Here is a 24556-nt window from a genome sequence, read left to right as displayed (position 1 = left end):
GGATACAACGGTGAACATTTGCACTGCATACATGACAAGCAAAGGCTTTGATTGTGTTGATCATGAGAATGTTCAAATAAACGAACCATTCCCATGATTTCACATATGAGCAAGATATTACTAAAGACCATTCAACACAGAAGAGAATACTTCCTGAAGGGAGAAATGGCCATTCATCAAGCTGGTGTCAGAAGAGGAAGAGGTTCGAGATATCAAATCGCAAATCAGAGGTGGATCATGGAAAAAGCAAGGGAATATCAAGGGATGGTGGATCTCTGTTTTATAGATTAGAGCAAAGGCTTTGATAGCGTTGATCATGAATTGACATGGATTACGCTGAGAGATACGGGGATATCGGAGCACGTGATACGTGTCATAAGAAGTCTGAAAACTAAACAAGAAACTACAGCAAAAACAGAATATGGAGAAACAGAATGGTTTGGAATTTGGAAAAAGTGGTCAAACAGGGGTTCATTGTGACTCCTTACTTGTTCAATCTGTGCAGTGAGGACATCATGGGGATATCAAACTTTGACGACATCGAGGCTGGAGTCAGGATTGGAGGAAGACGTTTCAACAACCTAAGGTCTGCTGATGATTGTACTCAGTTGGGAGAAAGTAGAGAGGGCTTGATGAAAGTGGTACAGACAATGAAGAAGAAAAGTAAAAAATCTCATCTTTATTTAAATAAACCTCAAGCGTGAAGCTGGAAGGTGTGAAAACATTTTGTTACCTAAGAGACATGCTGAATATAGAAGGTGGATCAGACTCGGCAACGGTTGCTAGAGTGAGATGTGCATGGAAGAAGTTTCGGGAACTGAGTGGCGTGCTGATGATGAGGGGAGTGTCGTTGAAGCTGAAGGGAAAGGTGTGTGCTGCATGTGAGAGAAGTGTTGTGATTTATGGGAGCGAGACATGGGTAATGAACATAGAGCAGCAACGAAGGCTGGAAAGGGTGGAAATGCGAATGGTTCGGTGGATGTGCGGAGTATCGTTGAGAGAGAGGAAAACAAATGATGAATTGCAAAAGATGATGGGAATAGAGCCTGTGATGGATGCTGTGAAGAGGAACAGGTTGAGATGGTTTGGTCATGTGTTGAGGAAGGATGAAAGTGACTGGTTGAGAAGAGGGATGGAAATGAATGTAGAAGGAAGTAGAGGACGGGGAAGATCGAGAAAGACTTGGCTAAAGATGGTCGAAGAAGAAATGCGGGCAAGGGGGTTAACAAGGGGAGATGCAGAAAATAGGGCAAAATGGAGAAGATTGTCATGGGGACCGCAAGGCTAACCCCCGCTCTAGCAGGGAAAATGGCCTTAAAATCCCTATTGTTGTTGTTGTTGTTGTTGTATTTAATTAAGCCTAAAAATAGACTAACATCTTGTGAACTGAGAAGATCGACGTGTTCAGATTTGGAGACGATAATGTGGAAATTGTATAAAGTTTCATCTTCCTGGGTTCTAATATTGAAGCGAGTTAAGAATGTGAAGGAGAAAGTAATAGACGATTCATATTGGGGAGAACAGCAACGTCAGGATTGACAAAGATTTGGAAAAAGATCTGAAACGTGATTAAACAAAGCGAGACTGAGATCAAAGGGGAGGGACACCACGTGGGCGTGAACAAGCCCCACACAAGCTGAATGAAACACAGCAAGATGAGAAAGGGGAAAACGGGAATGAAACAGAAAAGGAGCAAACCAATGGACAACCATCAAACAAACAGAGGTGAGGGAGAGGGGGGAGAATCACAATAACCTGGAAAATGGAGTGATTGAGAATGGGTCATTTGAGATGGAAGAGATGAGTATGGATGGATGGGTGGGGATGACCTCAGGTCGTGGTGAACATCTGTTCTTGAAGCCCTGGAGGGAAGAACGGGGCTGAACAGACTGGGGAAGTTGGTTCCACAGGTGAGAGACAAGAAGACCAAATAAGTGGAGGGGAGCAGTGAGCCTGCAATTTGGGAGTTTAAGAATATGGTTACTGGCAGATCATGTGCATCCTGCAGAAACCTGGGAGGGACGGAGCCAAAAGAGGGCAAAGGGTGCAAGACCAAAAAGGAAGTGGTAGAAGACAGAGAAGTCACCAACCTGTCTGCGATGTGAAAGGAACAGGCTTAGACACTCAGCTTCGTCATGAGATCCCAATAATTTTGAGAGCCTTGCAATGTATGGATGTGAGTCATGGACAGTGAAAAAGAAAGGAAGAAGATTCACCATTTTGAAATGTGATGTTGGAGATGAATGTTCAGATTTCATGGACTGCAAGAACAAATCGGTGCTTGAATAAATTGCACCACCATGTACATTCAAAGCACCGACGCGAAAACAGAAACTGCCATACTTTGGACACATGTGCAGAACAAGAAAGTCTGGATAAATCAACATGCTTGGTATGACAGAGGAGGAGAGGAAGAGGCAGAGGAAGAAGCCTTGTGCGTGCTGGATGGATAGGGTAAAGGCCGTACCCAAACTGTCTATACCAGAACTTCGGGAAGCAGTGCAGGATCGGGATGTTTCGAGAAATCCGATCATGAATGTCACCAGAAGGCGGGCAGGACTTTCTGCAACTCGATAACTATCAATAGGGTAAAAGCAAGCAAAAGTTAAACTGCAGAAGCATGGCGCAGCACCTTCATATTCCAGACCATGATGTGCCCGATTTTGTTCCTCCTTCCCAGGTAGGGTTAAAATAATTTTCAGGTATTGTTTGAAACCATGAGAATATTTATCCAGTACCAGATCAGACGAGTTATCACCGTTATTATGACCAAGGTTTAAAATACCTGCCCTAACCTTCATGAGCACTGCGTCAGCGGCACAGCTGTGATTTAAACCAGACATTACATGCTACACACGAGTGAGAAGGTTTTTTTTGTGGGCTTAGCTTTGGAGCCCTCTATTCATCAAGTCGGCAAACATGGTAAATGCCTTTTCTCTCCACACCACAAGCACTTTGTAAACATCCCTATACCCCTCAATGTATGTACATAATAAATAGATGGCTCCTTTGTGCATATGTACTGTTGTAATAAATGCCAAGATATCTTAGAACATAGGCTAGGTACTGTTACATTTCCCGACAAGATCTGTACATTTGCAATGGCATTCAAAATGTACGTGTATGACATTTCAAACAAGGCTGTTAAAGAAAAAATAAATAATTGGCCACTCAGATACATTGTGTGTTATGAAACGAAGAAGAAGAGTGAATGCTTACCAGAACCTCCAGTGCACAAAGTTCCTTCACCCGGTTTCCTCCAAGGCTAAGATGGGTGAGGTTGGGAGTTCTTTCCGCTAGAAATTCCAGTCCACTGGAAATGCGATTGTCACTCAGATCCAACTGTAACAACAAAAATTTTATCCCAGTATCCACCTCCCCTCACATCCGGAATCTTGGCGTCATCTTTGACCACACCCTCTCCTTCGACAAATACACTAAACAGATCACAAAGTCAGCCTTCTTTCACCTGAAAAACATCGCCCGTCTCCGTCCATCCCTCTCCTCCACGGCTGCAGAAACCCTCATCCACGCCTTCATCACCTCCCGTCTGGACTACTGCAATAGCCTCCTCTATGGTTCACCCTCAAAAATCACCAATAAACTCCAATACATCCAGAACTCCGCTGCCCGTCTACTCACCCATTCCCGGACCCGTGACCACATCACCCCCGTCCTTTACAAGCTTCACTGGCTCCCCATCCCCCAGAGAATCCAGTACAAAATCCTCCTCTTGACATACAAAGCCCTCCATAACCTGGCCCCATCCTACCTGGCTGACCTCCTCTCCAGACACACTCCCACCCGCAACCTCCGCTCTGCTGGTACCAACCTCCTGACCCCTTCCATCCGGACCAAATTCAGATCCTGGGGGGACAGGGCCTTCTCCATCGCTGCTCCCACCCTCTGGAACTCACTACCTCACACCATCAGAGACTCCTCCTCACTCACCACATTCAAGACATCACTAAAGACCCACCTGTTCAACACTGCATTCAACATTCAACCCACAGCATTTAACCCCTGACTATCTCCTCTCCTTCTCCCTCCTTTTGCTTTAAATATTTCCCTATTGATTCTTGTCTTTTTGCAATTGTTGTTTTCATGTATTGTTATGCATTATGTTTTCCACTCTGTCAAAGCGCCTTTGGGCTTCTTGAAAAGCGCTATACAAAATAAATGAATTATTATTATTATTATTAAAAATAAAAATAAAAATAATCTTATTTGCAACTTAAGCAATATTCATTAAAGGGGAATCCAAACACAGACCACTGACACTAATCTATCCCTTGATATCCCACAAAATGGATACGAAATGTCTTTTTTCCAACTTGTGATGTATAAAGTGGGTAATTTTGCAATCAAAAGTCGAAGTCTTCTTCTTCACATTCAGCCGTGACATCACACTTGTAAGTTGCCCGCCATATCGTACTGTCTACAGGTTACACTGCAGTACGATTTAACTCCAACGGCAAATCATTTTCGAAATTCTACAAATATGCCGGCTCGATGCGTGCTTGGTGGTTGTAGCAATACAAACCAAGATGGTTTCATCAGAATTAGGACGAGGTTTGTCCGAAATACCTGAGTGTGGATCGGGCCTACAAAATGTTCGCTTTTGTGCTCGGAACGTTTTACAGAGCACTGTTATGAAGTACTAGAGATGGCTAGATATTGTGGATAACCGCCAAGATTGAGAGAGGTTGCCAACCACATGATTAAGCGGAAGAAACAGCCGTCGCTCAAAACTGTAACACCGTCTCTACCCAGCTACCAGCATATGGACATGGGCGATTTGCGTGATGAATCAAACACCTGTGTTGGACTGTCCGCGACCTATCTCACCTCGCCACCACCCTCCCTCCCCCCTCCAGTGGCGGGACATCAACACGGCACAGACACGGCACAGCATGACCACATACACAAATGGTGTCCCGTGAAAGTTTGAAATGGGACGATCCTGTAACATTCAGGACACCTGGTTAGCCTGTGATGGTGGATGCTCAAAGAAGGCTCAAAACGATAGTGCCACAATTCCCCCGATAGCGTTTCCATCATTAATTCTGTCTCCAATAGTTTATTCAAAATCTCACTGATCCGTTTCAACATAGTGAGAACCTTCAGAGTTGCTAATGACAGTGGAATCAGTATCAAAATCCAAGCTCAAAATACACTGTTCTCTATGTAAACCGCCATTTGGATCAAGGTTGCTTATCATGTGACGTCACTAGCAAAATCCAAAATCGACACTTTTGGGCCGTTTTTTTTTTTAGACACTTTGCGATTGGTAAAAGTAAATTCCCTTTAAATGAGACCATTATTTTCAAAATAAAATGCATTTGGGTTCCCCTTGAAGCAGAGTGAACATAAAATTAAAATAAAAACTAAAAATAAATACAGAGGGAAAACATACTCTTTATCGCCAAGTAGCAAACATTTCATTGACGGAATCGACTTCCTCCAGGAAGCTTCACAGGTACAGTAATTAAAATGATATAGAGGCAATGCTTGCAATTAGGTGAAGAAACCAACATTCAGCTTTATCATTGTACCAAATGATCCTGGGAGTGGGGAGGTGAAGAGACCAGTGCACAAAACACAGAGAATCCTTCAAACAATGGGGATTTTTTTTTTTTTTTTTTATATACAGGATCGAGGCCCGTGAAAGAGCTAACATTTATCACACAAAAAAAAAAAAAAATCAAACAGACACACAAAGTATACAATAAGGGGAGCGGTAGGCAAGATGGAGAGAAGGGGAAGCACACAAACACAACATTTGAGAGCAGGGACATCGAGAGATCTGTGGGAAGGAGAGGGCTTGGGGGGAGGAGGTGTGGGAAAGGGGGTGGGGGGGGGTGGGAGAAGTATAAAACACAAGGGCACTGCAAGGACTTCCAGAAAAGAAATCGGTATTTCAAAAAGGTGGATCTGGGGTGAAATTAGCGGGGGTAGAAAAGATCAAGGTTTTGGATGGGGGAACATAAGAGATGGTGGTGAACAGCTGTTTTAAAGACCTGGAGGGAGGAGCGGGATTGAAGAGAGTGAGGGAGTTTGTTCCAGAGGCGGGAGAAAAGAGGAATGAAGGAGTGAAGGTGAGCAGAGAGTCTTGATTTTGGCAGTTTAACCATAAGAGGGTTGCAGGCAGATCTTGTGCGACCTGTAGGAATATTTGGGGGTCAGAGCAGAGAGAGAGCTGGGGGAGCAAGGCCGGAGAGGAGTCGGGAGAACACAGAAAGACCACCAACCTGCCTGCATGAAATTTCTGGAATTTCAATTTCAAGAAACGGACCAACTTTCGTAAGTGAAAGGCCCTCGGAGTTAGCTTCATCGCGGGAGATTCCAATGATTCTGAAAGCTTTGGTTTCAACAGCGTGAAGACGAGCTAGGTGTGAGGCAGGAGCACCGGCCCAGAGGGGAGAACAGTATTCCATTGAGCTGCGGATGAAAGCCTTGTATGTGGTGAGGAGCTCAGGTGTGCCAAGGAAGGACTTCGCACGACGGAGGATGCCCAGTCGGCGACTGGCTTTGGAGGCCAGATCACTGTGAACACGCTTCTTTCCACTCAGAGAGAACTCCCTCCAGAGCCAAGGATATTGAGCCCTCCATATCCTTATCCAGAGCTAAGGATAAGGATATGGAGCCCTCTATCTAGCCCTTAAAACAGTATACCATTCTGGATTTGTCTCGTCTAACTACTGCCCATTTTTACTTCCTGTTAATCATCCAGTGGTCCGTTTCTGCATGTTATCTTGCATTTATTTTGGTTATACTCTCTACAACGTAACCACGGCATAAGCCTCAATCATTAACTCTTTCAATTCCCCTCCTCCTTGAACATTCGCTTCCCCCCTCTCCATCACCGATATTATATTATATAATATATATACAGTGCATTCAGAAAGTATTCCTCGAAGTCCGAGCAGTGTCCATGTGTTTTTTTTTTTTTTACCTCTTCCACCCCCCCCCCCCCCTCTTCCCGTGACTCCTCCCCCCCAAGCCCTCTACCTCCTACAGATCTCCCGATGTCCCTGCTCTCAAATGTTGCACTTGTCTGCTTTCCCCTCTCTCCCCATCTTGTCTCCCGCTCCCTATATTTCGTCTTATGTGTCCGTTTGATTTTTTTCATTAATGTTAGCTCATACAAGAGCCTCGATCTTGTATACAAAAAAAATACAAAAAAAAACAAACACAGAGGACCCTACTCTAAAGAATTTCATCCGTAATAGTTGGCCTCTCCAAACACCAATACCCGAGCTTGAACCGTACTTGACACCAGGATTAACATTGTGTTCCACAACTGTTTGTATCCATGCGATTATGTGCTATAATTCCCACAGGAGCGTGCTGAATATGCCTCATGAGAGTCATCCAGGCATCGTTCAGCCAAAACAACGATGTAGAGATTCTTTGTGGTGGCAAGGTATTGACTGGTGTATTCAAGAGCAAATCAGGGACTGTGAAGCATGTGCAACAAGTGACAAATCTTCTAAACCAACGCAGCCACCGCCCCAACCCATGCCTTTGCCAGAGAGAGAAACTGTGGACCAGATTCAAGTCGACATCTTTGGTGAAGCAAACACTGCTCCCTACAACTAAAGATTCCTCGTTGTAGTATGTGACTGACTTTTTGAAGTGGCCAGAAATTGCCCCAACCCCAGTCGTGACAGTGGCGACTATCATCAACATGTTCAGCAAGTCCTTTGCTAGATAGTGACTGCATGAAGTTATCATCACCGACAATGGCCCGCAAACGTTATCGGACGTTAACGGTATTTGAAACGTTATTGGAGCATGCTGGGATAGAGCATCATCTCACAGCCCATTACCACCCACAATGTTGGAGTAGAAAGATTAAACCGTGTGATCAAGGAAAGTCTCACCGCTCAATTGGCAGAAAAAAAGACATTCAAAGACGCAGTTCGAACCATTCTGCAGACTTACCGCTCGACACCACGTGCTCTAACACAGCGTACCCCAGCTGAAATAATGATGGGCCACAGACATAGATATCTGCTGGAAGCTCTGAAACCAATCCAGACATCAACAGCTAACGCAGGATTACCAAGTGCTGTTCAAGAAAAGCAACAATGTGTGAAAGAGTATACAAACGGACATCAAGAAAAGCAACAATGTGTGAAAGAGTATACAAACGGACATCAAGAAAAGCAACAATGTGTGAAAGAGTATACAAACGGACATCAAGAAAAGCAACAATGTGTGAAAGTGTATACAAAGGGACATCAAGAAAAGCAACAATGTGTGAAAGTTTATACAAACGGACATCAAGAAAAGCAACAATGTGTGAAAGTTTATACAAACGGACATCAATAAAAGCAACAATGTGTGAAAGTGTATACAAACGGACATCAAGAAAAGCAACAATGTGTGAAAGTGTATACAAACGGACATCAAGAAAAGCAACAATGTGTGAAAGTGTATACAAAGGGACATCAAGAAAAGCAACAATGTGTGAAAGAGTATACAAAGGGACATCAAGAAAAGCAACAATGTGTGAAAGAGTATACAAACGGACATCAAGAAAAGCAACAATGTGTGAAAGAGTATACAAACGGACATCAAGAAAAGCAACAATGTGTGAAAGTGTATACAAACATACATCAAGAAAAGCAACAATGTGTGAAAGAGTATACAAACGGACATCAAGAAAAGCAACAATGTGTGAAAGAGTATACAAACGGACATCAAGAAAAGCAACAATGTGTGAAAGAGTATACAAACGGACATCAAGAAAAGCAACAATGTGTGAAAGTGTATACAAACGGACATCAAGAAAAGCAACAATGTGTGAAAGTGTATACAAAGGGACATCAAGAAAAGCAACAATGTGTGAAAGTTTATACAAACGGACATCAAGAAAAGCAACAATGTGTGAAAGAGTATACAAACGGACATCAAGAAAAGCAACAATGTGTGAAAGTGTATACAAACGGACATCAATAAAAGCAACAATGTGTGAAAGTGTATACAAACGGACATCAAGAAAAGCAACAATGTGTGAAAGTGTATACAAAGGGACATCAAGAAAAGCAACAATGTGTGAAAGTTTATACAAACGGACATCAATAAAAGCAACAATGTGTGAAAGTGTATACAAACGGACATCAAGAAAAGCAACAATGTGTGAAAGTGTATACAAACGGACATCAAGAAAAGCAACAATGTGTGAAAGTGTATACAAAGGGACATCAAGAAAAGCAACAATGTGTGAAAGAGTATACAAACGGACATCAAGAAAAGCAACAATGTGTGAAAGTGTATACAAAGGGACATCAAGAAAAGCAACAATGTGTGAAAGAGTATACAAACGGACATCAAGAAAAGCAACAATGTGTGAAAGTGTATACAAACATACATCAAGAAAAGCAACAATGTGTGAAAGTGTATACAAAGGGACATCAAGAAAAGCAACAATGTGTGAAAGAGTATACAAACGGATATCAAGAAAAGCAACAATGTGTGAAAGAGTATACAAACGGACATCAAGAAAAGCAACAATGTGTGAAAGAGTATACAAACGGACATCAAGAAAAGCAACAATGTGTGAAAGTGTATACAAACGGACATCAAGAAAAGCAACAATGTGTGAAAGTGTATACAAACAGACATCAAGAAAAGCAACAATGTGTGAAAGAGTATACAAACGGACATCAAGAAAAGCAACAATGTGTGAAAGAGTATACAAACGGACATCAAGAAAAGCAACAATGTGTGAAAGTGTATACAAAGGGACATCAAGAAAAGCAACAATGTGTGAAAGAGTATACAAACGGACATCAAGAAAAGCAACAATGTGTGAAAGTGTATACAAACATAAATCAAGAAAAGCAACAATGTGTGAAAGTGTATACAAACGGACATCAAGAAAAGCAACAATGTGTGAAAGTGTATACAAACGGACATCAAGAAAAGCAACAGTGTGAAAGTGTATACAAAGGGACATCAAGAAAAGCAACAATGTGTGAAAGTGTATACAAACGGACATCAAGAAAAGCAACAGTGTGAAAGTGTATACAAACGGACATCAAGAAAAGCAACAATGTGTGAAAGTGTATACAAACGGACATCAAGAAAAGCAACAATGTGTGAAAGAGTATACAAACGGACATCAAGAAAAGCAACAATGTGTGAAAGAGTATACAAACTGACATCGAAGATAGACACCTGAAACAAGTTCAATGGGTCCGAACTAAGCTAACAATTCATAAGCACAAATTGGCATCGTCTCTGTCACACTCAAAACGTATTGTGTGACTTCCGCTTCCGGTCTGGTCTGGAGAGGACGCTGGCGTTACTTGTTCGCCGCTTCTCCGACTGGGCCATTGTACATAGTTTGTTTTTCTGGTGGTCGTGGCGGATTTTTGACCGTTGGGTCTGCCCTCTGCTCGGTCCCGGCTCTGCTCCTGGCTTCGCCTGCCCGGCTCCTCCACTATTTCCTCAGGCCCGCTCCCGTTGTTTGTGGCCGTTGTTTGCGGCGGTGGCTGTTTGCCGCTGTGGTCTTGATTAGCGGCTGCAGTCGTTTGCCGCTGCGTTTGCCGCTGCGTTTGCCGCTTTACCTCCTCGACCTTGGCCTCGTACTCGTCTCTCCGCTCCTGCCTGACATGGCTCTGAGGTACTCCGCCGCAAGGCTTCTTCTGCTCAATACCCGCTCCACCCCATCATGCATCTCTGCCATCAAATCAAATGGACTCCTCCGACGACCCAGGTACATTCACCGTGGCTCCGGTCGTAAGTTTGTTTATTTGCAATCAGGTCACTCCATCCCCGTCCTCTGGTCGGCTCTGCGCACTCTCACTCTTCGTCCCAGCGCACCTGGTCACAGCAACCCACACGATCGCACCTCCTGCCTACGAACCCTGGCTAAATCACCTGAATTCATCCCTGCTGTTCAAAACAACATCAAGCTCACCCTGTTCAACACCCGGTCCCTCAACAACAAATGCCTCATCCTGAACGAATACATCCTGGATAACAAACTGGACTTTCTCTGTCTCACCGAAACCTGGCAACAACCTCTGGACTACTACACACTTAACCTCACCACACCCAATGGATATTCCTACGTCAATAAACCACGCTCGGAGGGCCGAGGTGGTGGAATTGCCGTTATCCACCGTCAAGACATCAAGACCAACCTCATCTCCATCTCATCTGCTCCATCATTTGAACACCTGGCTTTAAAACTCTCTGGTCACACGCAGTCAGTCATGGCTGTCGTCTACCGCCCTCCCAAACCACACCCATCATTCCTGTCTGACTTCTCCTACTTTCTGACCCAGCTATGTTCCCTCTCCCCCTCAATCCTCCTCCTTGGTGATTTCAATATCCACATGGACTCCACTGACTCCACAATAACCACTGACTTCACTGATTTACTCACCTGCTTTAACCTCACTCAACATGTCGACTTTCCTACCCATATCCGTGGTCACATTTTGGACCTTGTCTGCTCCACTGGATTAAGTTTGCACCATCTCTATGGCTCCGACCTCACCCTCTCTGACCACTTAGCCATCACTCTGACCATCAACATCCCCGCCCCAACACCAAGGCATTATCGCACAATCAACTTCCGTAAGCTAAACGCTCTTTCACCTACCTCATTCTCATCCACCCTCTCTGAAAAAATGTCCACTTCTCCCTTCATTGACCTCCACACCCCTTCCGACCTCACTGACTACTACAACCACACTCTCTCCTCCTGCCTTGACCAGCTTGCACCTGTAAAAACCAAAACAGTTTCTTTCACCCATTCTGCTCCCTAGTTTACCCCTGAACTCCACCTGATAAAAACTCGTGCTCGCCAACTTGAAAGACTCCGCAATAAAACGGGTCTCACAGTTCACTCCCAAGCCTACAAGGACCACATACAACACTACAAAGATGCCCTCTCCCGCGCCCGCTCTGCCTACTACTCTCAAATTATCCACTCTGGCTCCGGAAACCCAAAAGCACTCTTCTCGACAATAAACAAACTCCTCCGCCCCCTGAACACCACCACCCAGTCATTCACAGTAGACAACTGCATCTCCTTCCTCTCTTTCTTCCAACGCAAAATTGACAACATCTACAACAGCTTGACCACCGCCGCACCCGCTCCCCCTCCAACCACCTGCCCCCCCTTGTCCTGCCATCCCCTGTCTCGGTTCTCCCCAATCTCCCCTACTGACCTCTCTGAACTCCTCATAGGAATGAAAACTGCCACCTGCACTCTTGACCCCATCCCCTCCAGCTTTGTCAAAGCCTCCCTCCCTGCTCTCTCTCCACTTATCATCGCAACAATAAACTCCTCCCTGTCTACAGGCATCGTCCCACCTTCCCTCAAAATTGCTGCTGTTACCCCCATTCTAAAAAAACCTGGTCTAAACCCTGACACCCTAAACAACTTCAGACCCATCTCCAACCTACCCTTTCTGTCAAAAGTTTTGGAACGCGCTGTAGCCACTCAACTCAAACATCATCTCTCTGCCAATAACCTGTATGAAACATTCCAATCCGGATTCCGCTCCAACCACAGTACTGAAACTGCTCTCCTCAAAATCACCAACGACCTTCTCCTCTCCTCTGACGCTGGCAACCTCAACATTCTCGTCCTCCTCGACCTCAGCGCTGCCTTTGACACCATCGATCACACTATCCTCCTCACCCGACTCGAATCCACCTTTAACGTTACCGGCACTGCCCTCTCTTGGATTAAATCATACCTCTCTGACAGATGCCAGTTCATCTCCATCAATAACTGCAAATCCCCCACTGCTCCCCTCCCCCAAGGTGTCCCCCAAGGTTCAGTTCTTGGCCCCCTCCTCTTCATCCTTTACCTGTCCCCGCTCGGTCACTTAATCCGCCGTCATGGTCTCCAATTCCACTGCTTCGCCGATGACATCCAGCTTTTCATCTCCACCAAGTCCGTCTCCACCGACACCCACTCTATCCTGACAAACTGCATCACTGAAATAAAATCCTGGCTTCAAATCAACTTCCTCAAGCTTAACTGTGATAAATCTGAAATAATCATCATTGGCCCAAAAACGCTCACAAAATCCACCCATAACTTTGCCCTCAACATCGACGGTATCCCAGTATCCACCTCCCCTCACATCCGGAATCTTGGCGTCATCTTTGACCAAACCCTTTCCTTCGACAAATACACTAAACAGATCACAAAGTCAGCCTTCTTTCACCTGAAAAACATTGCCCGTCTCCGCTCATCCCTCTCCTCCACGGCTGCAGAAACCCTCATCCACGCCTTCATCACCTCCCGTCTGGACTACTGCAATAGCCTCCTCTATGGTTCACCCTCAAAAATCACCAATAAACTCCAATACATTCAGAACTCCGCTGCCCGTCTACTCACCCATTCCCGGACCCGTGACCACATCACCCCCGTCCTTTACAAGCTTCACTGGCTCCCCATCCCCCAGAGAATCCAGTACAAAATCCTCCTCTTGACATACAAAGCCCTCCATAACCTGGCCCCATCCTACCTGGCTGACCTCCTCTCCAGACACACTCCCACCCGCAACCTCCGCTCTGCTGGTACCAACCTCCTGACCCCCTCCATCCGGACCAAATTCAGATCCTGGGGGGACAGGGCCTTCTCCATCGCTGCTCCCACCCTCTGGAACTCACTACCTCACACCATCAGAGACTCCTCCTCACTCACCACATTCAAAACATCACTAAAGACCCACCTGTTCAACACTGCATTCAACATTCAACCCACAGCATTTAACCCCTGACTATCTCTTCTCCTTCTCCCTCCTTTTGCTTTAAATATTTCCCTATTGATTCTTGTCTTTTTGCAATTGTTGTTTTCATGTATTGTTATGCATTATGTTTGCCACTCTGTCAAAGCGCCTTTGGGCTTCTGGAAAAGCGCTATACAAAATAAATGAATTATTATTATAATTATTATTGTTTACAAAGCCGGTCCGAATACCGTTGTTCTTGAAGATGGTTCTCATTGTATTTCCCGACGATGTGTTAAGTCTCACCAGGCTGGTCAACCCCAATTTTTTTAATACAAGATCGAGGCTCATGTAAGAGTTAACAATCACAAAAAAAAACAAATGGACACGTAAAAAAAACATATAATAAAGGGAGAGAGACAAGATGGGGAGAGAGAAGGAAGCACACAAGTAAAGTACAACTGGAGAGAACAGGGACATCGGGAGATCTGTGGGAGGGGGAGGGCTTGGAGGGAGGAGGCATGGGAAGGGGGGGGGGGGAAGGTATAAAACACATGGACACTGCTTGGACTTCCAGGAAAAGTTGGTATTTCAAAAAAGTGGATCTGGGGTGAAATTAACGGGGGTAGAAGAGATCAAGGTTTTGGATGGGGGAAGATAAGAGATGGTGGTGAACAGCTGTTTTAAAGACCTGGAGGGAGGAGCGGGATTGAAGAGAGTGAGGGAGTTTGTTCCAGAAGCGGGAGAAAAGAGGAATGAAAGAGTGAAGGTGAGCAGAGTCTTGATTTTGGCAGTTTCAGCAGAAGAGGGTTGCTGGCAGATCTTGTGCGACCTGTAGTAATATTTGGGGGACAGAGCACCGACAGAGCTGGGGGACCGAGGCCGGAGAGGAGTCGGTAGAAGACAGAAAGACCACCAACCTGCCTGCGGTGAGTGAGTGAAAGGCCCTCGGTGTTGACTACATCGCAGGAGATTCCAATGATTCTGAAAGCTTTGGCTTCAACAGCGTGAAGACGAGCTTGGTGTGAGGCAGGAGCACTGACCCAGAGGGGGGAACAGTATTCCATTGAGCTGCGGATGAAAGCCTTGTATGTGGTGAGGAGCGCAGGTGTGCCAAGGAAGGACCGCACGATGGAGGATGCCCAGTCAGCGACTGGCTGATCTGGATTTTAATCCAGATGGAAACCGACACTGCAAACCTGCCGACTCCTCATATACACCTGACCAGACAACCACCTCACGCATCTGATGTCCTCCAAGATACTTATCTTACTTTGTAAGTGATAGTGACATCACCTTCAAATTGATTTAATGGAAATTTAAACAATTGTGTGGCATGTTCCTGTGGTTTATTCTCGGGATAAACCAATATCCGCCCCCCCCCCCCCCCCCCCCCCCCTCTCTCTCTCTTCCTGTTTGTGTCCAACACTCGGCCCGCTATTCAACTGTCAGTTGACACCCTTCATCAACATGCTCTTCCATGAGCCTCAATCTTGTAAACAATGTTTTTAACATGGTAGGTGGGGTAAGAAACAGGAAAGGAGCTTGGGAGGAGATACGAGGAAAGGAAGTGGTATTTAAAACGCAGTCTTTTATGGATGTAATATGGAGAAGAACCGAAATAGCGGCAATGATGATGGTACCAAATCACAAACAATGCCTCAACCAATACAGTACTTATATTTATACTAGTGCTCGCTGTTCGGTTATTCCCTAACAAAGGCAACTCTGTTACCGGACGCAACTGAACCACTGTCGCTATGAAAAAAAAAAGAATGTTTGTTGGGTCTTGGCATGTATAACAAATTGACCAAAACCTTCCTCACTACCCAAGTCTTACCAACTCAAGGCAGGGAAGGCGCGGTATGTGTTCAAGGGTGCGGAGTCCCATGTTAATTAGAGACAAGCTGCGTAAACCCGACAGCTCCTCGGTGAGGCCCTCCAATCGACCATCTGCACCAGCCCGGCAGTTATCCAGCACCAGTTCAGACAACTACAATACAAGCACAGCAATTTTAAAATCAGTCCATCATTGGCACAAGTTACATTCTTCATCAGTCTTTCAACACAACGCATCACCGTCTCACACAACTACCTCAAGCCTAGAATTGGCTTAACGGTTAAGAGGGACGGCCAACAACTACAACCTCGGCCAACCCCCGCTCTGCAGGGAAAAATGGCCTCTAAAGGTGGCTCAGGGACGGCTTGAGATCTTAGCGTCCTGAGTTCAAGCCTTTGTCATGCTGTTGAAATAACACCAGGTGGGTTCACTCAGCCTGTCACCTTCCAAGTTTGGCAAAATGAGTTCCAGCTGACTGGTTAAAGAGAGGAATAGCATCAGCTGCAGCCACACCCCCAGAAAATGATGCAACCAGCAGCCGCAGATTGCACAAGACCATCACCACAACTATCTCTATATAGGGGGGAAAGGACCAACAAATATGATGATGACAAGGACGACACAACTATCTCTACATATCACCAACTTCACAAAGTTCGATTTGATGGATAAGTATTCGAAGATTGAAACATTTCACAAATGGAAAAGTTAAGGAGGAGAAAGGACCGGATACCTATCATGAAGGAAGATACACAAAGCGTTTCCAGGAAATTTCAGAATCCAAAGCAATCGCCGAAAAACTAATGAAGACTGAAGAGGGATCGATTTATTGCACATCGTGGAGATCAATTGAAAACGTCAAAATTGAGACAAGGAACAGCAGATCGACGACACAAGACAGAAAGGAGAGTGAAGGGATGTGGGATAAGTGGGAAGGGCAGGAAAATAGGTTTAGGAGATTGGAATTAAAAAGGGGATGGAAGGGCTATGTGTGGAGCACACAGAGGGGGGCGGGGGAGGTCTCAAAAAGTCATAATGATGTACGTCATAAATAAATGACTCGTAATGTGAATCTGCATATATATATATATATATATATATATATATATATATATATATATATATATATATATATATATATATATATATATATATATTGTTGCGGATCTTCGAAGCCCGTTCCCTTACAAAGGGGAGATTAAGCCTCTTTTTCTCTCTGAGGTCTTCGAAACCGCGAGACTGAGTCGCCACTTCCGGGCAGACGTGGAAAATGGTCTCGGGACAATTTCACACGTACCTTGAGTGCCCACGCCGCAGCGGACGCGGGGATCGAGTCTTGCATGAACCACGCGTGATTGAGTACACCCGAGCGGATGGCGTACCACGTGACTCGTGCTGTTACCTTGCTATAGAACCCGGTCAGAGCGATCTAATTCGTACCATGCTAAGCCAATGATGGAAGAGACAAAATGGTCGAATCAGAAGGAAGAACAGATTTATTTACACTATTTACAATGATTTAGTAGAAGAAAAGGGGACACAGGGCAGAACTTAAGCAGCCTTACTTATTTCCCAGACACGGGCCCGATCACTTACACGGGGAAATGGAAGAAGAATGTTCGCGTGCCGAACGCGCCTGCTTCGGTCGCTCCAGGAACAGCTCACCCGGCGTCGCCCTCTGGCGGTCACAGCACGTATCCCGGCGAAAGCAGGCAGGCGGGAAAATCCTCGCGGCGCGTAACAGCGAAGGCAGGCAGGAGGGAATCCTCACGTCTGTGACCCGGCGCGGGTCGCTCTTTACAGCGCGATTAATACTGCGCAGAGCGCGGGGAGCAGGGCAAGTTCGTGTACAACGGGGTTATGCGCATCTCCTTCTGAACTCAACTGACTCGGCGCGTTTCCTCTGGGATCTCAAAACCCCGAACTGACGTATTCTCCTCCAAACTCCGATCTGACTTGCCCTGCGCTCATCTCATAACTCAACTCCGATCTGACTTGCCCTGCGCTCATCTCATAACTGGTCTGGGATTGTCTCGTAACTGAGGTGGGGGGCTCTGGGCACAGGGTTATATCGTCCCGAGCCCGACTCGAACGTTCCAAACCCCGCCTTTTGCCGCAGTGGTAAGTCACTCCCCTCAAGCCCTGATTGGCGGCTCACGCTTACCGTCGGCTCCTCCTCTGCCTTCCTTTGGCCTTGATCGACTTGTTCAGGCCTGCCTCATGGTATTTCGCGCCAAAACCAAAAGCATGGAGGCATCATAAAGGACCTAATTCTCATTGTCCTACTCAATGCAAAACTAACACAGGAAAGGTCTACGCTTACATTTACTAAGAAATAACTGAGCTTTAAACGAGGCTACATGTTGTAGTGTAACTAAACTATGAGGGGAAATTAACCTTTATTATAAAAACACAAAACCGCAACAATATATATACATATATATATATATATACTAGCCGAAAGCATCCGGCGTTGCCCGGGTTCTTTTTGAATGACTTTACTACTATAATTCAGCTTTTACTCGCGGCCATAGAAGTTTGACTACTATAATTCAGCTCAGCTTTTAATTGTGAAATGGGCCCAGCCCGGCCGATTCGGCCTCAACCGGCCTTGCCACCTAGCCTATAACTTTCCCGGGGCCCGTCCCGACATTTTTGGTTCTTTTTGAATGCATTTACTACTATAATTCAGCTTTTACTCGCGGCCGTAAACGATTGACTACCGTAATTCAGCTCAGCTTTTAATTGTGAAATGGGCCCAGCCCAGCCGAGGTAGGCCTCGACCGGTCTCGCCACCTAGCCTATAACCTTCCCGGGCCCCGTCCCGACATTTTTTGTATTAGAGGTTTTCTCCTATCTTTCACCGTTCAGGAGATTAGCTTGCGCTGACAAACAAACAAAAACTTTCTTTTATATATATATTGTTGCGGTTCTGAGAATGTACATATATGATTAATAAAGGTTAAAGGTTTGCCCCCATAGTTAGTCCACATGCAACACGTAGGCCACCTTAGAACATTAGTTATGTCATAGTATATGTGAGGATAAGGCCATTTCCAATAGTGATACCTGCGTTGTGTAAAAGAAATCATAAGCTTAGGTCCCGTTCATTTTGCGGCCCACCCTCCAAATCTAACTCGTTGGGCAGCATCCAGTCTGTGCCCCATTTTTGCTATTGCCCCTCGCATTAGGATGCTCAAACCAGCCAAATGCCACGAGGTAGGGCTGGAAAAGGGGGAGCAGCGTGAGGTCGGGGTGTGGCCACGTCAAGCAGCACGTCAAGGGTGGAGCCGGTAAGAGCCAACAACCAACCATGGCTCGATGGGCATGGCTTAAGGGGCGTGGTAGAGCGCGGCTGGCAAATTTGGGAGGGTTCGCTGGGCGGCGCTATATAAACGCGCGCGCAAAGCCCTTCAAGAGGACTGGCCAGGAGTATATGCGCTTTACCAAAGAGGACTATTGGGAGAGGCGCTTTGTTGGAAGGACTTGAACGAAGGACTCGCATCAGTGGCGCATTGGAGAGGACTTCGGCGGGAAAGGCGCTTTGGATTGAACTGGATCGAGAGCGCATACAGCGCCGGTTCTGCTATTACGTACGCGGCTGAGCCGCGAAGTAACCGCCCAGCCCAGCTTACCTTTAGCCCTGTAATTGTCCGACCCGCGCCAACGACACGCGGGGAACGCCTGCCGTCTTTCCATCTTCTTCATGGCGAGTCGAGGACCGGAGTGAGCTGCCTGGATGACATCATCCCTGGACCATCAACCCTGACCATCTACATCCCCATGTGAGTGTATCTGTGTGTGCGGGCCCGTTTGTCCTGGGATAAGTTAAGACTGTTCTTAAGGCTGCACTGTGTTTCTTCTTCTTCTTCGCATCATTGTACAAAGTGTTAATAAACCAATCTGTTCTTCCTTTCTTGTTAATCCGACCGTATCAGTCTTTTCCTCCATTGGGTAAACGTGGCACGATTCGGAACCGCTCGGATCGGGTTTAGTACCTGTTAACGGCCCGGATCACGGCTCGCTATCGCTTGGCGTTTCCACTAAAACCGTGGTTCGGGCGGGGTTATTTCCTTGCTTCCTGGGAGGCGTTGGTAATTAGGTAAAAGGAATAATTCGGCCTACCACCCTATTCAACGCTGACCGGAAGGAACGTCATAGCAACGGATCACGTCGGCTAGATAAAAGACAAGGGGATTAATCCCCCCTTGGTAAGGGGAAAGCCGGCGTTGAGATCCACAACAATATACTAGCCGACAGCAGCCGGCGTTGCACGGGTTCTTTTTGAATGAATTTACTACTATAATTCAGCTTTTACTCGTGGCCGTAGAAGATCGACTACTATAATTCAGCTCAGCTTTTAATTGCTAAATGGGCCCAGCCCGGCCGAGGTGGCCTCGACCGGCCTCGCCACCTAGCCTATAACCTTCCCGGGGCCCGTCCCGACATTTTTTGTTTTAGAGGATTCCTCCTATCTTTCACCGTTCAGATTAGCACGTGCAGACAAACAAACAAACGAACAAAAACTTTCTTTTATATATATAGATAATAATATAATATAATAATATATAATCTATCTATAATTCCAGCAATCTCTGTGTGTATGTTTGTATGTTTGTATGTTTGTATGTTTGTATGTTTGTATGTTTGTATGTATGTTTGTCTGTGACCGCTGTTTCTCGACAACTACCGGTCCGATATACTTGAAACTTGCCAGGTATATTGCTGGGGACCCGAGGATGTGCCTTTTCAAGGTTTTAAATTAATCGCAGAAGTAGTTACCGAGCTATGTCCAAAAAACGATTCAACCAATCAGAGAGCAGCGAGCTATCACGTGTGCCGAACGTGGCGAACAGACTCTGCCTCGGATGGCACATTTGAGAGCGTATTCATTTATTTCACGTTGGAAAACTATGTTGCCGTTAAACTATGTTTTAAAACTAATTAAAACTAATTTGCGATTCATCGTAACTGCGATTTGCGACCTTCCGGACAGTCAAATGAGGACGTCACTTCCGGACTTACGGATAGTCATAGTGACGCTGAACGTGGCGAGCAGACGCTGCCTCGGACGGCACATTTGAGAGCGTATTCATTTATTTGACGTTGCAATCTGTGTTGATTGTTGTAAGGTACGATCGATTGTAGTACATACATATTTATATTTTGTACATATTCATTACGGGCACGTCACGGGTACGGGTACGGTACCGGGTACGGTACGGTTACGGGTACGCCACGTACGGGCACGTATATTGCTGGGGACCTGAGGATGTGCCTTTTCAAGGTTTCATATTAATCGGAGAAGTAGTTACCGAGCTATGGCGATTTAGCCGTTCGCCGTTCGCTTTGGCTTTGCGAATGGACCAAACCATTCATGTAAATAGAGGGGGGGGGGGTTCTGTGGTCGTTCGCTTTGGCTTTGCGAATGGACCAAACCATTTCATGTAAATAGAGGGGGGGGGTTCTGTGGTCGTTACTGCCACGCGGTTTGGAATGTTTTTCCGAACGGGCACCCACGTACGGGCATGCCCTAGTATAATATAATAATAATAATAATAATGAAATATAAATATAAATATATATATATATATAATAAGATAAGATAAGATAGGATAAGATAAGAAGATAAGAAGATAGAAGATATAAGTTCAAAACATACCTGGTCACAAGTGTGCCGCACTGACCGGGTCCTCAGTCGAGGTCCTCAGCATCATCCCGTTTCGGCCCTTCAACCTCGATACGGTCAGCTAAGGTGGGCCAGCAGGGGCACATACACATCCACATGCAGCAACTACACCTGGATGCATACATACCCCCACCCCCAGCCAGTGCGAACAACAACAACACCTCCACATCCAGAATCCACAGCACCAAACAAACATGGTGGAACACGCAAACACCCACCTTTATACCCTTCACCACTCACAAAAAAACACACCAGATCATTCATACACACACATACACACACACACACACACAACACCAACCAACCAACCACCTACCTACCTACCCTTACATCATACACCACTCAACACACAAAAACACTCATGCAAAAATTAATTCATGCAAAAACACACACCCTCACCCACTCACTCATATACACAAAATAAGAAATAATAATGGTTAAAAAAAACAAAAAAAAAACAACCAACCAACACCATTCGACGTGCCTCCGTAAACTTCCTCCATATCCAAAATGAGCCTTTCAAGGCAACCTGGGCCACCTTGTCACACATCCTCCTTCTTTCTGTCCCACACACTCCCAGCCTAGCAAGAAATGCAGAAAAGGAATTGCCAATATACCCTCGACACCCCACCTCAAATGGCTGACACAAAACTCGCCAACCCTTCTCCCGGCACTCTGCCTCCAGCTCACTGGACTTTCCTCTCTTCCTCTCGTGTACCTCCTCCATGTTCTCTTCCCAAGGTACCGACAACTCCACTAAGATGACCTGTCTTGTTGCACTTGACCAAATGACAATGTCAGGCCGCAACCTTGTCACACAGATCTCCTCTGGGAATACCAATTGTGGCTTTAGGTCTGCCACCACCTGCCAATCACAAGCATCTGACAGCCCTCTTGCTTTCCACCTCCTCCTCTTTCCACCTCCTCCTCTTTCCACCTCTTACCACTTGGCCCTCTTTGACAAACCACACCTCTCCCCCCATCAGTCTCCTTCTCCACTCTTCTCTCTCTCGATCTCAGCACCTCTTGTTGCACCATCTGCACCACCACCGCCAGCACCTGATCATGTCGCCACCTGTATCTTCCTGCTGCCAATGCTACTGAGCATGCACTCAGTGCATGCTGCACCGTTCCCACACCTCCACACAAATAACATCTCTCCTCCTGCAACAACCCCCACAATCGCATATTTTACTGGTGACAGAAGCACATCATACGTTGCCCGCAACAGGAAATTCAACAATATTGGCTCCATCCTCCAAATCTCTTGCCACTTCAATATCCTCACCCGCACACCTTCCCACTTAGTCCAAGCACCTTGCTGTGCCTGACCGACTGCTTTCACATATCTCCCCTCCTCTTCCTTTCTTCTCACCTCCCTCTCAACCATCTTCCTCCTCTCTTTCACACATGCCTTTCCCCATCGCTCATGCTCCATCCACCCCAAGCCATGCTTCCCATGCTGTACCAACCCCATGACCTCCTCCTGTTGCAACCGCTCCTCCATCTCGTCCACCTCTACCTCTGCTCTTGCATTCCACTTCCGACTTCCCTTCATAGATAAGATACATATATATATATATATATATATATATATATATATATATATATATATATATATATATATATATATATATATATATATTGTTACGGAAACGGAGAGGGCTTCCCTCGTTGCCCTGCGGAGATTAACCCGCCGTTACTTCTACTAACCACTCTCCGTTCCTGGTCGTCCCAACGCTCCCTCCCGCCCACAGCGCCGCCAGGGTATTCGGGCCAGAAAGTCGGACTTCCGGGACCTGAGTGCAATGCTCGGTCGTGAGACAGGGAAGAGACGGCCGTTCGAGCTACGGTTTTAGGTTACCGAGCGGGTTTAGTAACCCGTAGTTCGAACCATTAACAAACTACACCCGATTATAACGTTGGCCAAATCGCGCTATGCTAAATCAATGATAGAAAGGACACGACGACTGGGAAAGATGAAACGACGCAAGGGGGTACAGTTCTCAAGACCTCCTGAGGAGGGTGTAATTACAGTGGTGGAGAAAAGGGGTAGATTACAAGGCAGAGTGAGGTAAAGAACACAGAAGAGATGGGCACTTAAATACAGGCTTATTTATTCCCAGACAGACCACGGACAAACGGACAAGGCAGACTCACACAGGGATTGATGGCAGGAATGGACAGGTAGATCGATGGCACAAGGTGCACCTTGGCTCGGGGACAGGATAAAGCACAGTCCAAAGATGCAGGGAGGTCTCACAGCGCTCGGAGGGTACGTCTTCCTTGCTTCAAGCTCAGCGCGCATCTGACGTCACCTCTCTCTCACTGCGCATGCTCAGCGGGGAGTGACACGCCCTCGGCTGGTTGGTTCCGCCCCAACTGGGGCCGGTCCGCCGCTTCCATTGGGTGCACGAGTTACCGGGCTCCGCCCTTGACGAGGAGCCGACAGGGAGCCATGTTCTGCCCCTGTTGGGTAACCCCGTCGAGCACATGTCCGATGGCGGCTCGTTGGGAAGGCCTGGTGCCCTCCCACCACTCCTACCAACAAAGCCGGAGTGAGGACGCGCACTCCCTGCGCTCGTTGTTGTTGTTGTTGTGAAGTGTTGTTGTGTTGTGTCTCTTCCTGTGAGGAAGAGCTGCGGGGAGGTATTGGGAGGTCCTAAACTTCCTAACGGTGCCATACAATCACATTCTGGTGCAACGAAGGGTCAGAATTAATGGAACGAATCCTTAACTGACATAGACTAAGAATAACTAGCAAGATGTCCTATAGCTGTCTACATGAGATGCGGTGGACCTGGATGCGACATTTAATGGGGGAAATAGGGGGAGGTCGGGTCTACAGAGTGTTGTTTACAGAAAATGGGACTAGGGAATGGGGGATTGGGGAGAGTTGGGAAGTATTGAGGAAATAGGGGAATATTTACAAGCGGATATGGATGGATGCAAATCCCATATCCGCAACACTGCACCCTTCTCGACCTCGAGGCGACCCGACCCGATAAATTTTTACCTACTTTAGTGTGGCACTCAGATGTAGTTCCCTCTACTATTAACTCAACCCTGAGTGCGACAGTTTTACAGATGTTCACAAATGAGTAAATATGTCCCCCTGCGACGTTGCACCCTTCTCCTAACAGAAACACACCCACAGGATAACCGAATCGCAGAAAGCATCCTCAAACTAAACATACAGCTGGTAGGGAGCATCATTTATACAAGACTACACTGATATTTACACTACGATCCAGGACCTGTTCTTTGAGGAACACATGCAGATGTTATGCATAGGGAGAGCACGCATGCCAGCAT

At 46.2% G+C, this 24556-nt stretch overlaps 1 protein-coding gene across 3 annotated transcripts in view; it reads right to left on the bottom strand.

Annotated features, from left to right (window-relative positions):
• LOC137434496 (acidic leucine-rich nuclear phosphoprotein 32 family member B) overlaps positions 1–24556 on the bottom strand; it is a 104429-nt gene that overhangs the window by 28271 nt on the left and 51602 nt on the right. For all 3 annotated transcript variants that reach the window (XM_068127563.2, XM_078785608.1, XM_078785607.1), the window contains 2 exons: positions 15553–15705; positions 3220–3342 (listed from right to left, as the gene is read on the bottom strand). In XM_068127563.2, the coding sequence (XP_067983664.1) occupies positions 3220–3342; positions 15553–15705 (276 nt within the window). The remainder of the gene's footprint in view (positions 1–3219; positions 3343–15552; positions 15706–24556) is intronic.

Source organism: Myxine glutinosa, chromosome 10 (genome assembly GCF_964187855.1).
Source record: "Myxine glutinosa chromosome 10, kmMyxGlut1.1, whole genome shotgun sequence".
Lineage (NCBI taxonomy): Eukaryota > Metazoa > Chordata > Myxini > Myxiniformes > Myxinidae > Myxine > Myxine glutinosa.
The sequence above is the reverse complement of the archived record's forward strand: the minus strand, read 5'-3'. Positions and strand labels throughout refer to the sequence as shown.